The sequence below is a fragment of the Gallinula chloropus genome (assembly GCF_964237585.1).
Source record: "Gallinula chloropus genome assembly, chromosome: 21".
Lineage (NCBI taxonomy): Eukaryota > Metazoa > Chordata > Aves > Gruiformes > Rallidae > Gallinula > Gallinula chloropus.
In genome coordinates, this window is record NC_140106.1 from 4,441,332 (window position 1) to 4,455,346 (window position 14,015).

A 14,015-nucleotide genomic window follows, 5' to 3' on the forward strand; every position below is an offset into this window, starting at 1 on the left:
AAAGAGCGGTACCTGGATGCACGGAGAGTCTGATGGCTGTGCAGGAGCCGTTCCTTTACGTGCTGCTTGTCTTCCTGCAGCACCTTCCTTCTGTCACAGGCAGGCACGTTTATCAGGCTGAAGGTATCGCGGAGAAGAGCATCCTTCACCTCACAGTCCAGGCAAAGCTGGGAGAGTGCTTCACATGCCAAAAGAAGGAGCAAATTCACACCCCAGCTCCCAGAAAGCACTGCCAGCAGCCAGCCCCAGCCCCAAACTCATCCCTGGACCCAACACCAGCCCCAGCCGTACCACACACTTTCCGATGAAGTTGGTCGGCCACTCAGACCCCACAGCCCGCAGGACTGGGGGTGTGGAGCAGCTCTCGGGATTTGAGATGCTCTTACAGGTCAAGAAGGCATTGGGTTCAGGGCACTCCCTGCTCTTGGAGAGGGTGTCCAGGGAATGGACAGGGACACCCTCCAGTCCCACTTAGGCTACAGTAGCTCGCCTGGTACTTGACTTAACCCAGGTGGCCCTTCTGAAGCAGATCAGCTCTGTTCAGCCCACCACACCTTGCTGCGCAGCCTCCCCCAGCTCTCAGATCTCCACTGCTTCCAGACTTGCTTCAGCCCAGCAGGAGATTCCCCCCTCACCTCGAGCAGCCACGGCTTCAATGTTCTGTCCAGTAAAATGTCGAAGCCCAGGATCTCAAAGCAGGCACTGCCAGTCATGTGCTGGGGAAAGCAACTGTGGTACTGGTGCTTCACAATGGGGTGAGCTGAGATCAGTGTCTTGATAACAAGATCTTCAATATCTTCCCAGAGCTTGGCCGTTCTGAGGTTGTTTCCTCTCATCCAGGCAAACAGGGTGGACAGTTTCCTGTGTGCAGGACAGAAGACACTAAGAGCTGCCCTGTGAGACCACGTTCGCCCTGAGAAAGGCCCTGGCAAACAGGGCTCCCAAAGGCAGCCTTCCTGCAGGGGATGCCCCAGGCACTGCAGCATCTGAACAAGACAGTACCACTTGCTGCCCTTCACGTCATCCCAGACAAAGTTTTCACTGCGTCTGTTGATGGCATAATTGGTCAAATGCATGCAGGTGTCATCCTGAGAGAGGATACGTGAGAGGCTTTCATTTACTATGAGCCACATGGCACCAACACAAACTGCTCACAGACAGTTCTGGGAAGAGGTACAGAGGGTGCAAAGAACAGGAAAGAAGCAAGCTGCATGCCATGAAAGCCACCAGACTTGCCTTTCCTACTGGGTTCCTGGTGCTGCTGGGGTCGATGTACCTCATGGTGGCAAAGCGGGCCAGACCCTCCTTGTAGATAAAAATCCTCAGTGGGTCACAAGAGGTGACCAGCACATAAAAACGAAGGTCAAATTTGAAGCCATCAATGAGGAAAGGCTGTGAGAAAAAATGGCAGGAGGGACGTGAGAAAAGCAAAGGCCGCGAGGCGGCTGCTGGCTGCCCTGCACGAGGCTGGCTGCTCTGTCTCACTGCTTGTGCCGCTCCCCGGCTCCTCAGCAGCGAGGAGAAAGGCAAGCTTTCGCCAGGCCTTTGCTGAGCTGCGGCCACCTCTGTGCCCCTGGCAGGTCCAGGAAGGTGCAGGGAGAGGACACAAGGAGGATGTGGGGATGCTGGAGGAGCTGCGAGGTTGCAAACCCCCACCTCTTGTTTGAGATCAACCCCGTTAACTTAGAGATGTACTGCTGACAGATCATACGCTTGTCGTGTTTGATCTCCTTTGGGTTTCGCGTTATGAAGATGCCTTTTCCCTGGCAGCCACTGGGAGGCTTGCAGATGAACATTCCGGTTTTCCTCTTGTCTCTATAGACCTGGAAATCTCCATAGCTGTGGGAAGAAGCAGGGGCTGTTCAGAGCTGCAAAAAACCCCCACCCCCTGCGCTCGCCCGTAACAGAGGACAAGTTTTCCTGGCCCCAGGAAGCAGCCCCAAGAACAGTCAGAGGCCTGCAAAGAGATGCTCTTGCAGCAATGATGCTTTTGGTCAGGAATGGAGAAAATCCTGCTGAGCGTGAGGAGGGTGTGACCATGGAGCAGGTGATGAGAGCCCTGATTCTAGGTTTTCAGGCAATGGCCAGAGTAAAATCTGCCTAAGAATGGGCATCTTGGCCCCTTGCCACGACACCGGGTGCTCCTGGGCCACATTCAGCCGCGCTGCGAGCACTGCTCGCCCGTACGTGAGGAGAGAAGCCAGGCCGTGCGCCCCAAAGCTTCGGGACCTTGGTGGGAGTTTCCATCCCACTGTGCCCAGAATTCTGCTCAGCGGAGTGACCCGTGCTCTCCCACCACCCTCTGGCCTCAGCGTGCTCTGCTGCAGCGCTGGCAGAGACACAGGGGCCATCGCCATCGGTGGGGTGTATCCGCCTCGTGCCCCTGTCCCGTGCCCTTCCCGGGCAAGCAATGGGCACTGCCCCAGCCCCCGGGAGACGAGAGCCTGCCATGCCACCCCGCCACTGCCGCCTCTCCTGCTCGCTCCGAGCTGCAGAGACACCTTCCAGCCAAAAGCCGATTCACACTCCTCCCTCGCCCACTGCCCTTTGGCATTCCGGGTGGGTGCCCCTCCCCAGCTTTAGCCCCTCTGCACTCTGCCTGCAAGGCACACGGCCTGAAGCCAGAGACGTGTGCCGACACACCGCTCAGTCACAGGGAGGGATCCCAAGAGTGAGAGACCCCCCCAGCCCACCACAGAGAGGTTCCCGCTGCCTCATTTCCTATCCCTGCTCTCAGCTGCTTTAATGCCCATCACTCACTCAGCTGGCAGGCACCAAGTGCGGGGGAATATCTTGTACTCCTCGGGGAAGAGCTTGAGCATGCGGTTCAGGTTGCGCGCTAACAAGTCCTTCCGGCAGATCTCCATCATGCCTGGGAAGTGGTTGATTTTCTGAAAGAGGTGCAGAGGGAAAAGACAGTCAGCAAAGGGACAGCAGGGATCCTCCCCCAGAGCCGAGGAAAGCCGGAGCACACGGAAACCAGCGGGCAGAATGGGAAGCTGGGCTCTGAAGCGGTGGCCTTGACTGCCTGCTAAGGGATTATTCTCTAGCAGCTTCAGCTGAACTTCAGCAGCAGGACTGATATGTTCCTTCCCTCTAAGACCTGATGCCTGCCCTCCCCAGCAGATCACAGGGAAGGACATGGAAGTGGAAGCACCGTTCATTAGAAACTAAGGGCTCCTGCAGATCTCAGAGAAGAGCACAGCAAAGCCCCAGCTCCTTTGCATCCCTCCTTGCTAACAAACTTTCCCCCCCCCATGCTTAACAGCAACAGTATGTACATACCCTCAAAATGTGGGAGTGGGTTCAAATGAGTCCCCACGCCTGGATCAGCATTTCTCTATTCAGACTGTATCCTGTGCAGGACCAGTGAAAAAAGAGGCAACAGTGGGTACAGCAAAACTGCATCAAAGTTAAAGGACTGTCAGTTAGCAGATGCAAAGTACCTGCTGCAACTCCAAAAGTCAAACCCACCATGCAATGAAACTGCTTTTCACACCACAGAAGCTGCATCTGAATCAAGTTCCCAGAGCTGCAGTGACACATGTGCTGTGCTAACAGCATCCTTTAACGGCGCTACGAATCCCTGAGGCAGAAGGTCACAGCACAAACATCCCACTCTCAAGGGACCTTTTTTCCCCAACACAAACACAAAAACAAAGCATCAGCCAGCAACCAAAACACTACAAGCAAGAACAGATAGAGACTAAAAATCAATGGGGACCCTATAATATTTGGTTATCCAGCATGCAACAAGATATTCAGGTGATGTTTCTGTAATGTCTTTTCTCCTTTACAACCTACTGAGTGATGAGGCTTGGAGGTACATTATTAAATGCTGAAGGTAAAACTGAATGAATGAGAAACACACAAGCTGCAAAAAATCAAGGCTGACAATCTGAGATTACTTTTTCTAAAATCAGGCAATAAGAAGAGGAACCAGCATCGACACCGTTTCTCTGCAGTTCTACTTGCAAACAAAACCCCAGCCTTTTCTCAGTAACATCACCTTTACATGTCTTATGCCTTTTCCTCTGTTAAGAGAAACTGAGAAATAGCATGGAACAATGGTTTCTGTTGTTGGCAGCTAAAAGTGGAAGTGAATTGAAAGGTATGGGGCAGCAGCTCCCACGTATCCACAGATAATGGGAACTTTCTATCTAACTAACCAAGAGTGGCTGTGTGGAAAGTGCTAAGAAATTTTGCTTTTGCAAAATGAAAAATGTTACAAAATTAACAGGCACATAACTGAAACCTCTGTGCCTGTCAGTCAGTCCTTACTCAGACTTAAGGAAGGACCTGATGGATTTCAACTAGAAAAGGCAGGGGGAATTTCAGGCCGAACCACTCGCATGATCCCCACCTCAGAATGGCCTGACCAGCACCCTGACCCACATGTTCTGTTCACCGCTGGTCCCACGCGCAGACACCATTAATATAGGAACTCAAATAAGTGTTATCAGCCAAAAGGTTAGGACTGACTGCTACCCAGGCAAAAATAAATATAAGAGGAGTAACTGGAGTCCCTGAAAACAGACTAATTAGTACTGTGTGTGTTTGCTCTCCAGGGGAAAACCCAGTATCTAAGATAAAGGTTGTCACTGGTCCATACTGAAATAATATACTAAGATTTGATGTCCCAGCAAAGTCTGGAAACTACCTAATGGAACAGTGTGGAGCTTTGGATCCCTGCTGTGTGAGGGTCCAGTGCTTGGGGAAGCTGTTGAGTCACCTCCTTCCAGAATTAATCAATATCCTTTACCATCTGCTGCTAAGGAGGGGATCACAGAATGGATCAAAGAGAAAGCTTTAGAGCTATCCATGTGTGCAGACATTTACCTCTCTGGCGTGACTGAGCAATCAGGCAAGAGGAAGATTTGAGTGAAATCAAAGCTTCTTCGCAAAACGGCAGCTGTTGCTCACAGCACTGACTTTTGCCTCAAACCATGAGCATCCTGCACACGTTTGCCAGCTGAGATGTGGCTAACATTGAACAGCATCTTATGCTGCAGCCAGGGGAATTACCACAGGGTCCCACCTTACAGGCAGAGCCGTTTAAAAATACCTTCACTTCTCCTCACCATCGGAAGGAAACCCTGGGAACTACAGGGAACCCAGCAGCACTCAGGAGAATTCTGTCACTCTTGCTTCCACCAGCAGCATGTGCAAGTGGTGTACGTGTGCCACCCCAGCCCTGTTCCCCCACACTCCACTGCTGAGGAAGTGCTGGCTGCCACCCGACCAGCTGACACATCCAGTGCCAACACGGTCCGTGGCTGCGCGCACTCGACAGAGCGACTCAGGAGGCACACACAAGCAGAGGACTCGGGGGGCAGCCTGGACGGTGGGACCCTGAGGGATCAGCTCAGTTCTGCACGTTTCAAGGCACAGATGAGGCTCTAGAGAGCTCTGGATTGCTGGGAACATTCAAGAAGAGGAAATGAGGGATAAACTCGCTAAGAAGCAGGACACAAAGTCCTGGGGAGCAAGCAACATGCATTTGTCTGTGTACCTGTAGCAAGGAGATGCTCCCTCCTCCTTAAGGAACGTGAAGGATCCACTTCTCCCTCCCACTCTGCAGCGCTTCCGATGTCTGTACTCGCAGCACGTGCTCAACCGGTCCACCCAAATCCCATTGAGGAGGAAGGTGATGCTGAATGGGAAACCACGGTGCGTCTTGGAGATGAACTGGGAGCTTTCTGCAATCACAGAGAGGAAAGGGTTCACAGAAAGAGGTTATGCTTTGCTTTCAGCCTCTTGCCATCATCACATCCCATCCCCACCAAAGCAGCCAGCCCTCTGAGGTCAAGTACTTTGGCTCTCGGCTCTATTAATCGGGTGGCAAAAGTCCACCTCCTCCCCACACCAGGTTGCCTTGCTAGACCCACAGGTTCTCTCCTCCACAGTGCTGCTGACAGACTGCGATTTCACCTCTGTCAGCAGCAGCACTGCGGGATAAACAGATGCCTTTCCCTAGGAAGACCATGGTAACACGTGCGTTGCTGCAGAGCAGGGACTGGGGGAATCCTCCGGCATTCTGAGGCAGGAGAGACACAAAAAGTGCATTCATTCACCTTCCAGCTCTGAGAGAAGCTGAACACAATGACCATGTAACCACACCAGGCACCTGAGGTTGTCTTTTCAAACAGACCTCGACCTGCTGAACTTGGAACATGTTTTCTAACATGCACAAGGGCAGAGAAATATCTGGAGCAGAAAAACCTTTACAGGAGCCAAAACTGGCTGGAGGAACAGCGTACCAGGTGACCTTTTCATACACTCCAAGTGTTTCAGACACCCCTCTGACGTCCTGGCACCAACTAGGGCCAGAGGTGGGGGCAGGTTGACTAAAATCATAGAAAGGGAGGCTTTAAGCTAGAGTTCCTCTGGTGCAGTTTTTCAAGCCCCTTTTCCACCCCACAAGTAGATACAGACAGGGGTGGCAGTTCTCTATTTTGGTAGCTACAAGCTGTCTGTCTTTGAGAAATGCCCTGAACCTGCACTCACACTACCTACAGGCACCTTCCAGCATCAGGCAAACGCTTACCCTTCTTAGAGGGGGCTCTGTGCCATCTGGTACGGCGAGGGGACGAAGTCGTCTCCCTCGGTGCATGACATTTCCCGCCGCCTTGACGCCCTTGTGTCTTTTTGTCAGGGGCAGATGTGGCACTGGTACTATAGGATTCCTCGTGGTGGGGAGGTGACAGGATGAGGCATCAGCCACAGCTCCCACAGAGATCCTACGGTTCAAGCCACTCCATTCCTCCTGCAGAAACAATACTTGGCAAGAAGGGAAATGTGAAGACTGGAAAGGAAATATATTCTAAACACATCTGGTGTTTGTTCTTCCCGCACCGAATAAAGTACCTGAGCTCACTGACTGGGAGCTGTTTGGGTATCAGAAAAGTTCAGTAGTGCCTGTTGTAGTTTTGTGTGGCTGGGTTCAGTTGGAGAAGGGGGGGCTGTAGGAGGTGACTGCAGCAAGAAGCAGCCAGAAGCTCTCTGCAGGCTCCACAGAACAAACACCATGGTCACAGCACCCCTGGGAATCACAGTCAGGCCCCACCTGGAGTGACATGTCCAGTTCTGGGCTCCCTGGTATAAAAAAGACAGGGATCTCCTTGAGAGAGTCCAAAGAAGGGCTACGAAGATGATTAAGGGCCTAGTGCATCTCCCCTATGAGGGGAGGATGAATAAGCTGGGGGTTTTCAGTGTTGAGAGGAGAAGATTAAGGGGGGATCTCTTAAATATCCAGAAGTATCTTAAACATGGAATGCAGGGGGAATTAGCCAGACCCTTTTCAGTGGTCTGTGGGGACAGGACAAGGGGCAATGGCTGCAAGTTGGAGCACAGGGAGTTCCGCAACAACATGCAGAAGGACTTTTCCCCAGTGAGGGTGAGGGAGCCCTGGGACAGGCTGCCCAGGGAGGTGGTGGAGTCTCCTTCTCTGGACATATTCCAGCCCTGTCTGGACGCCTCTCTGTGCAATATGAGCTGGGGAGCTGCTTTGGCAGGGGGGTTGGACGTCATGAGCTCTTTAGGTCCATTCCAACCCCTACAATTCTGTGATTCTGTGAAAAAACCCACAAGAAGCCGCTTCGTGCCCCCAGAGAAGAAGTGAGAAGATGTAAGAATCTGTGCAGGCACTAAGGGCAGTGAGGGGTGGGAAGGAGGCACCCAAGGTGCCAGGGAGAAAGATGCTCCTGAGCCACTGCAGAAACCCATGGTGGAGTGGGTGTCCCCCCACAGCCCATGGAAAAGGCCCAGACCCCACCTGCAGCCCCTGGAGAGGCCCCACGCTGGAGCAGGGGGAGACAGACAGGAGCTGCTGTGACCCAGGCTGGAGCAAACCCCTGGCAGCACGTGCAGCCCGTGGGGAGAGACAGAGACACAGAGATGAGCGAGGGAGAGAGAGATCCACGCTGGAGCAGGTTTGCTGACGGGGGGGCTTGTGACCCAGTGGAGGACCAGGCTGGAGTAGTCTGGGCCTGATAAACAGTCTGTGATTTATGACTGCACCCCATAGCAGTGACCCACGCTGGGGCAGCTGGGGAAGAGCTGAAACCCCATGGGCAAGGACTCACGTTGGAGAAGCTGGAGAACTGCAAACAAAAATAGAGAAAAGAGATGGAGGAAGGGACAGGGAAATGGGGACAAAAATCCCAGACAAAAATCCCAAACAAAAATAAACCCCCACCCCAAGGAAAGACAAGGGGAAAGGGACGGGTAGGGAGAAGAGGAAAAAAGAAATATCCCAAGAAAAAGAAAAGAAGAAAGAGCCAGAGGAAGGGGCTGGATGAAGGGGAGGGGGGGAGGGGAAAGAAACAAAATCAGAAGCAAGAGAAACAGAAAGATCAAGAGGAAGAGGTGGGCAGGTGGAGGGTGTAAAGAAAAAAAGACAAAAGGAACGATCAGGAGAGAAGGTGGATGTGGTGGGTCAATTGCTTATGGGTGGGTAAAATGGCTTTGTGGGGGCCCCTGAGCAGCTCTGTGTGGCCAGGGCTCTTTGGTTCCACAGCGAGGAGAAGCTCTGTGTCGGGGAGCCTTGGGAGCCCCTCGAGCAGTCAGCCCGAGGACCTGGAGAGACCCCAGAGTTCCCCAACAGCTCCGGCCATCTGCTCAAGGGGCTCCCAAAAAGCCACAGGGATTAGTGGCTTCCTAGAAGTGACTCTTCCAGTAACTGAAGCAGGAAGAAGGGGCAGGTGGGGGGGCAGCAGGGAAAAACCTAAAACCCAAACACAGCCAAAGAGAAGAGGCCAGAGCAGGCAGGGGGCTAGGGGGGGAAGGGGAAAGGAAAGAACAGGAGGAAAAGCTGAGTAAGAGAGAAGGGAAGAAAGAAAAGAGGAAAGGAGCAAGTGGAGGGAAGAGGTTTGGAGATAGGAGTAAGCCGTATTGCAGGGATGCAATAGAGACCTAAGGAAGGGAATGTAAAGTAGAACAGAATTGAGTACAAGCAGGATGTCAGAGTTAGTTAATTACTATTAGGAAGGAATAGGATTAATGATACGGTATTTATGGCTGTGTAATCACTGGTGTCTACTGAAATTCTTTACCACCCACTGCTCAATACCCACCAGAAGAAAGTTTGGGAAAGTCTGTTGGTCTGGTAAAGAAATTAAAGGAGTTGGGTGTTTCCCTGGTCAGGAATCTGTGCTACTCCCTAATAAGAGAGACATTATGCTGGGGAACAGCTGCAATGAAGTCAGGTATCCCAACATCATTGTACAGTCCCAAGAATAAAGGATTAGAGAACAGAACCAGTCTCAAGTTTGAAAAGCCATAATCATCATGAGAAATTATACAGTTGCCTTGAAATTAGGAAACTTTGGTGTAAACTACAGAGCCCTACATTGGAATTTGTGTTTTGATCCATGCAAAGGAAAAGCCTCTTGTCAAATCACTATCATAACATGTGGATGTCCACTCACTGTAATGCAGGGAGTAAGAGGAACATGTTCTGTTAAATCACTTGAAAATCACAGTAGACTTTGAAATTGGAAAATTATTTGCAAGGAAATAGAAAAGGGGGGAATTGAGATAGAGAACTTGGCATAAAATTAAGCGATTTTTTATAAACTTAGACTTATTTTCATAAAAGGAGCTGCACAGTTGACCCACAGAAGCGGAACCACCTTGGAGATAAAAAGGTAACGGGTTCCCGTGCTCTCGTAGAAGAGCAGAATGACTCTCAGGACTTCCTACCCTGCAGCTGAACTTCAACCTCCTTCATTTGCTGACAAAAGGATGAAGGGAAAATGTGCTCAATTTACAGGATTGTAACAAGTGTACCTGCCCCTCGCCCATTCCAGGACAATCACTTTCAAAGCTACTGCAGCACTACTGGGGTTTCAGAACAGACCTTTACTAACTAACCATCAGTGGTAGAAAATGGGGAGGAACTAAGGAGAACTTTTCCACAAATGGGCAGACCTATTTTTGCTCCCAGGTTGCATTAACCCAAGTAGGAGGTGACCTTGAAAATCCTCCTTAGCCAGAAAGTAGCAAAGCCCTTCCTTGTCTCTCAGACACTGGTAACACAGGGAACAGCAGGAAGACCATCTAAATCTCTATCTGCACAACCCCAGGAGTTGTTTAGCAATCCCAATAATAAATCCTGGTTAAAGAACCTGCAAGGCTGCCAACAGACAAAGGTGGGAACCAGCTGAGCTTTCACCTGCCCAAAGAAAGCTTTCTGCAGAAACTTCAGGAAAACCCTTTCCTGCATTTTTTCTTTCCCTGACATCACAGGTTATCAGCTCCAAATGTTTTCCCTGTTCACTTCAGTGAGGTCACATTCTGTGTGCACTTCAAGACAGAAGAACATGACAGGAATCACATTTCTTAAAATTAAAGAAACCCCCAAACACACCCACACCACATCCACACACCCCCAAAGAAATTACACACAATTTATGCTTTTAGCAGAAGAATGTAACAACTGGGTTTTGCAAGGAGGGGGAAGGACATGGAAGTGGAAGCACCGTTCATTAGAAACTAAGGGCTCCTGCAGATCTCAGAGAAGAGCACAGCAAAGCCCCAGCTCCCTTGCATCCCTCCATGCTAAGAAACTTTCCCCCACCCCCATGCTTAACAGCAACAGTATGTTCATACCCTCAAAATGTGGGAGTGGGTTCAAATAAGTCCCCACTCCTCTCCGTGCATCCAGAGGAGGCTGTGGCACTCTAAGGCCTCGGAGGAGAAATCTCCCAAGCCATTGGCATCCTGCAAGGAAGAGCCAGGGCTTGTCTCTGGGCACGAGGAGACTTGAAGTGCCGGGTGATCTGGGTCCTGTGCATCGAGGTCCATCCCCATCGAGGCCACTGCCCGGGCTTTTCCTGCTACGGGGGGGCAGGGGGCAGTGGGTGGGCAGGAACCCCTCCAGCTCCTGTTTCAATTAGGACACCCAAGAGAACTCCAGGCTGGAGCTGCTGAGCATGTTCACCCCGTACTCGGCCTGCCCCTGCAGCCTCAGCTGCTCCAAGCTCCCCGCTGGCATGCGAGGAAAGCTCCTGACAGTGTGCGGGGTGGCAGGAACGCCTCGAGCAGGGTCTTCTAAAGGAATTCTGTTATCATTGGGTTAGCTGGGGGAAAAGGCTGAGGGGCAGGGTGAGAGCCTGGGCAGCAGGGGAGAGAGCTGGAAGTGCTTCCCCAGCCCTCTCTGGGGGTAGGTGGAGTGCAGATCGCGTTTATTCCCTGCACACATGTGAAAGGACGTATCAGACAGGGAAAGAAGCTTGCCAGACCCTTGTCCCTCACCCAGGCAGCACCTGGAGCCTCCTCTCCCATCTCCCTGCCTCTGCTTTCTCCCGGTTTGCAGACGTGAGGAGTTGGAGAGCAACCAGGCTGCCTGGCTGGCCCAGGCAGAGCAGTACGAGAACTCGCACCTGGGCGGTTTCCGGCGCATTTACCCGGCGTGTGGGACAGAGAAGTACGAGCCGTTCTTCAAGCAGAGCATCTCCCTCTTCCGGGAAACGGCCGCATCCACAGCAAGGGAGGAGTGTGTCAGGTACGCTGCCCCTGTGGAGAACCCACTCATCACAGGGCTGGCACAGAGACCGCCGGCTTCTGAGCCCTCCTTGGGAGCAGCTCTGCTGCTCAACAGATGCACGTAAGCGGTGAAAGGGAAGGAGTCTGCAGGAGTGCATCCTCTGGAGAGGCAGACGCCCTATTCCATTGACTTCTGGGCCTGTGCTGTGGCACAGGCATCCTCGACCCTTCTGGCGGCCATGGCCGAATTCAAGGGGGTTTCTCACACCGTGCGAGTCCCTTTTCCAAGTCCTCCTGGCCCATCTCCCTGCACCCTTGTCTTCGGGTCTGTTCAGTCCAGACTCGTAATCGCCTTTTGTTCTTACGGCTCCTCTTGACCTGGTGACTGAGACTCAGTCTTAGTCCAGACCAGTGCTGCAGGCAGATGAGGCGGGCAGCTGCTGTGCTCCCTCAGAGCATTTGAGTGGAGGGTGCTGACTGTGGTTTGCACCCAGGGGAAGGCGCAGGGCCAGGATTTAGCGAGCACCTGTGGGTGACTGGAGACGACTTTTCCTTCCCGCCTCGTGCCAAGGCCTGTGGAACTGAGCTGCTGCTGCTTGCTCTCCTCCCAGGTGGAGTTTATGTGTGATGAGCATAAGGGTCACAACACCCACCAGGTGCTGACACTCAGCCTGCCCTTGCTCCCAGGAGCTCACATCCAGCCTTCAGCAAAGCAGTGCGTGCCCAAGCCCAGAGCCAACGCTGAGCTGCCAGCCACACCGGACTTGGATCCTGCTGCCACAGGCTCCCTCTCCATTCAGGGACATCACATCCCATGTCATGAGCGCAGCAAATTGCAGCAGGCAAGAGGCCAGCGGCTCCCTGGCTGGGGAATCAAGGCTGCAGACTGTGAGTACCACGCTCCCTGCTGCTGGCCCTGAGCAACCCAATCGAGGAGATTCCAGGGTGTGAGCAGGAGAGCTGCTGGGTTCTGCCTGATCCCCCAACAAATGCCTGTGCTATTTCAGGTGAAGCACGCAGTGTGTCCTTACACAAGGGCAGATGTCCCCCAGTATTCCCAGCCAGCACAGTCTCAGGCAGCGACATCACCAGCTGCGCTCCCCACCTCCTCTGCCACCCGTGTGGGGAACAGGAGTCCCTTGCACTGTGCCAGCCTGATCGGTAGGGAAGGTGGCCAAGGGGCCCCCAGTTCAGCCTTTTTCCCCTCAGGTGCTCACTGACCACCCAAAGCTCCTGGCTGGGGATGGCGGCTGCGGCTGAGCCCAGTCAGGGTCCTAGAGCAGCACGGCCGCTCCCCCCACAGGAATTCATAGGCTCTCCAGGCAGGGGGCTGCTGCCTGCACCCTGCCTGCACCCTGCCTGCACCCCCGGGCAGGAAGCACCCCCTCTCCCTAGACGCTGCCCCGCTCTCTGCCTACCGCGGTCGCTCCCATCCCCTCATCTCCCGACGGCCTGCACGGGACAGATGTGGAATGGTCCTGATGTCAGTGAAATGGGTATAAAACCTCTCGCTCCCATGGGAGGATTGAGCAGCAGGCATTCCTTATTGCAGTGCCAGATGCACGAGGGATTGCTCCTGCCATGTCCAGGGACTGGATGGTGCAGAACAATTGTTTTCTTTCACATTGCTTGTTTTTCATGGGATTCATTTTCCTCCCTCTTTGCTGGTGGTTGTTTGGGGGTTTTTCTCTCCCCTTTTAAAAATTGAATTTGCTTATGAAACTGTTTTTCACTCATCCCATGAGTTTCTTTCTCTTTTTTACCCTTTGAATCCTCCCCCCATCACACCAGGGGACAGTTAGTGAGCTGCTGCCTGGTGCTTAGTTGCCAGCTGAGGTTAAAACCGTGACACTAAAACCATGACACATGGACGGGTTTTTTTTTTTTCCCTGGGCACTTTCCAGCCCAGTCCACCTCCCACCAAAGTCTTCACCTTCCCCTTCTCTCTCCCCAGCAGAGGGCAGTCTGGGCAGTGCCCAAGGCAGAGCTCTGGTCCCTCCCCAGAGAGCCTCTGAAGGGCACAGAAGCTCCTGGGTGGCAGACAGAGCCATTCAGCCAACAGAGACTGGGGCATCCATGGACCAAGGAAAATCAGGTCAGTGGCACTCCGTGTTCCCTGTTGTCCTCCCCAGAGGATGGGGAGGGGTCTGCAAGTCCTTCTGTGCCATGCCCCGCTCCCCCCGGCCAGCACAAGATCCCCAACCCTGGCAGTCCTCTGGCTGCTTCTGCTTCCCAAGGGACAGAGTAGCTGGCCTTGAGCTGCTGCAGCCCAGCTGCTCTCAGTTCCCATTCTTTCCTGACCTGCCTGGCCCAGGCAAAGAAGTTGCTGCGTGCTCATTTCTTCTGCTTCAATTCAGAGAGGCCTGGCTCCTCTCCCACACAAATTCTCTGGGAAGAACAAGACGGGTGGCTCCTGACGTAGGAGGAGATGATCCATTTCTTTGCATTACCACAGCCTGGAAAAGGGAACATCAAAAGAAGAAGGAAAGACAGACTGGGTATATTCAACCCCACACGGGGAGGCACTT

At 53.0% G+C, this 14,015-nt stretch overlaps 1 protein-coding gene across 1 annotated transcript in view; it reads right to left on the reverse strand.

The window, feature by feature from the left end:
- The window catches only part of LOC311199750 (tubulin polyglutamylase TTLL13-like), a gene marked incomplete at both ends in the record, with an annotated part of 446,429 nt that overhangs the window by 402,385 nt on the left and 30,029 nt on the right, over positions 1–14,015 (reverse strand). Inside the window, 6 exons of the mRNA XM_084273882.1 lie at positions 13–167; positions 603–861; positions 1,003–1,088; positions 1,246–1,392; positions 1,683–1,839; positions 2,761–2,891. Of these exons, the coding sequence (XP_084130008.1) occupies positions 13–167; positions 603–861; positions 1,003–1,088; positions 1,246–1,392; positions 1,683–1,839; positions 2,761–2,891 (935 nt within the window). The remainder of the gene's footprint in view (positions 1–12; positions 168–602; positions 862–1,002; positions 1,089–1,245; positions 1,393–1,682; positions 1,840–2,760; positions 2,892–14,015) is intronic.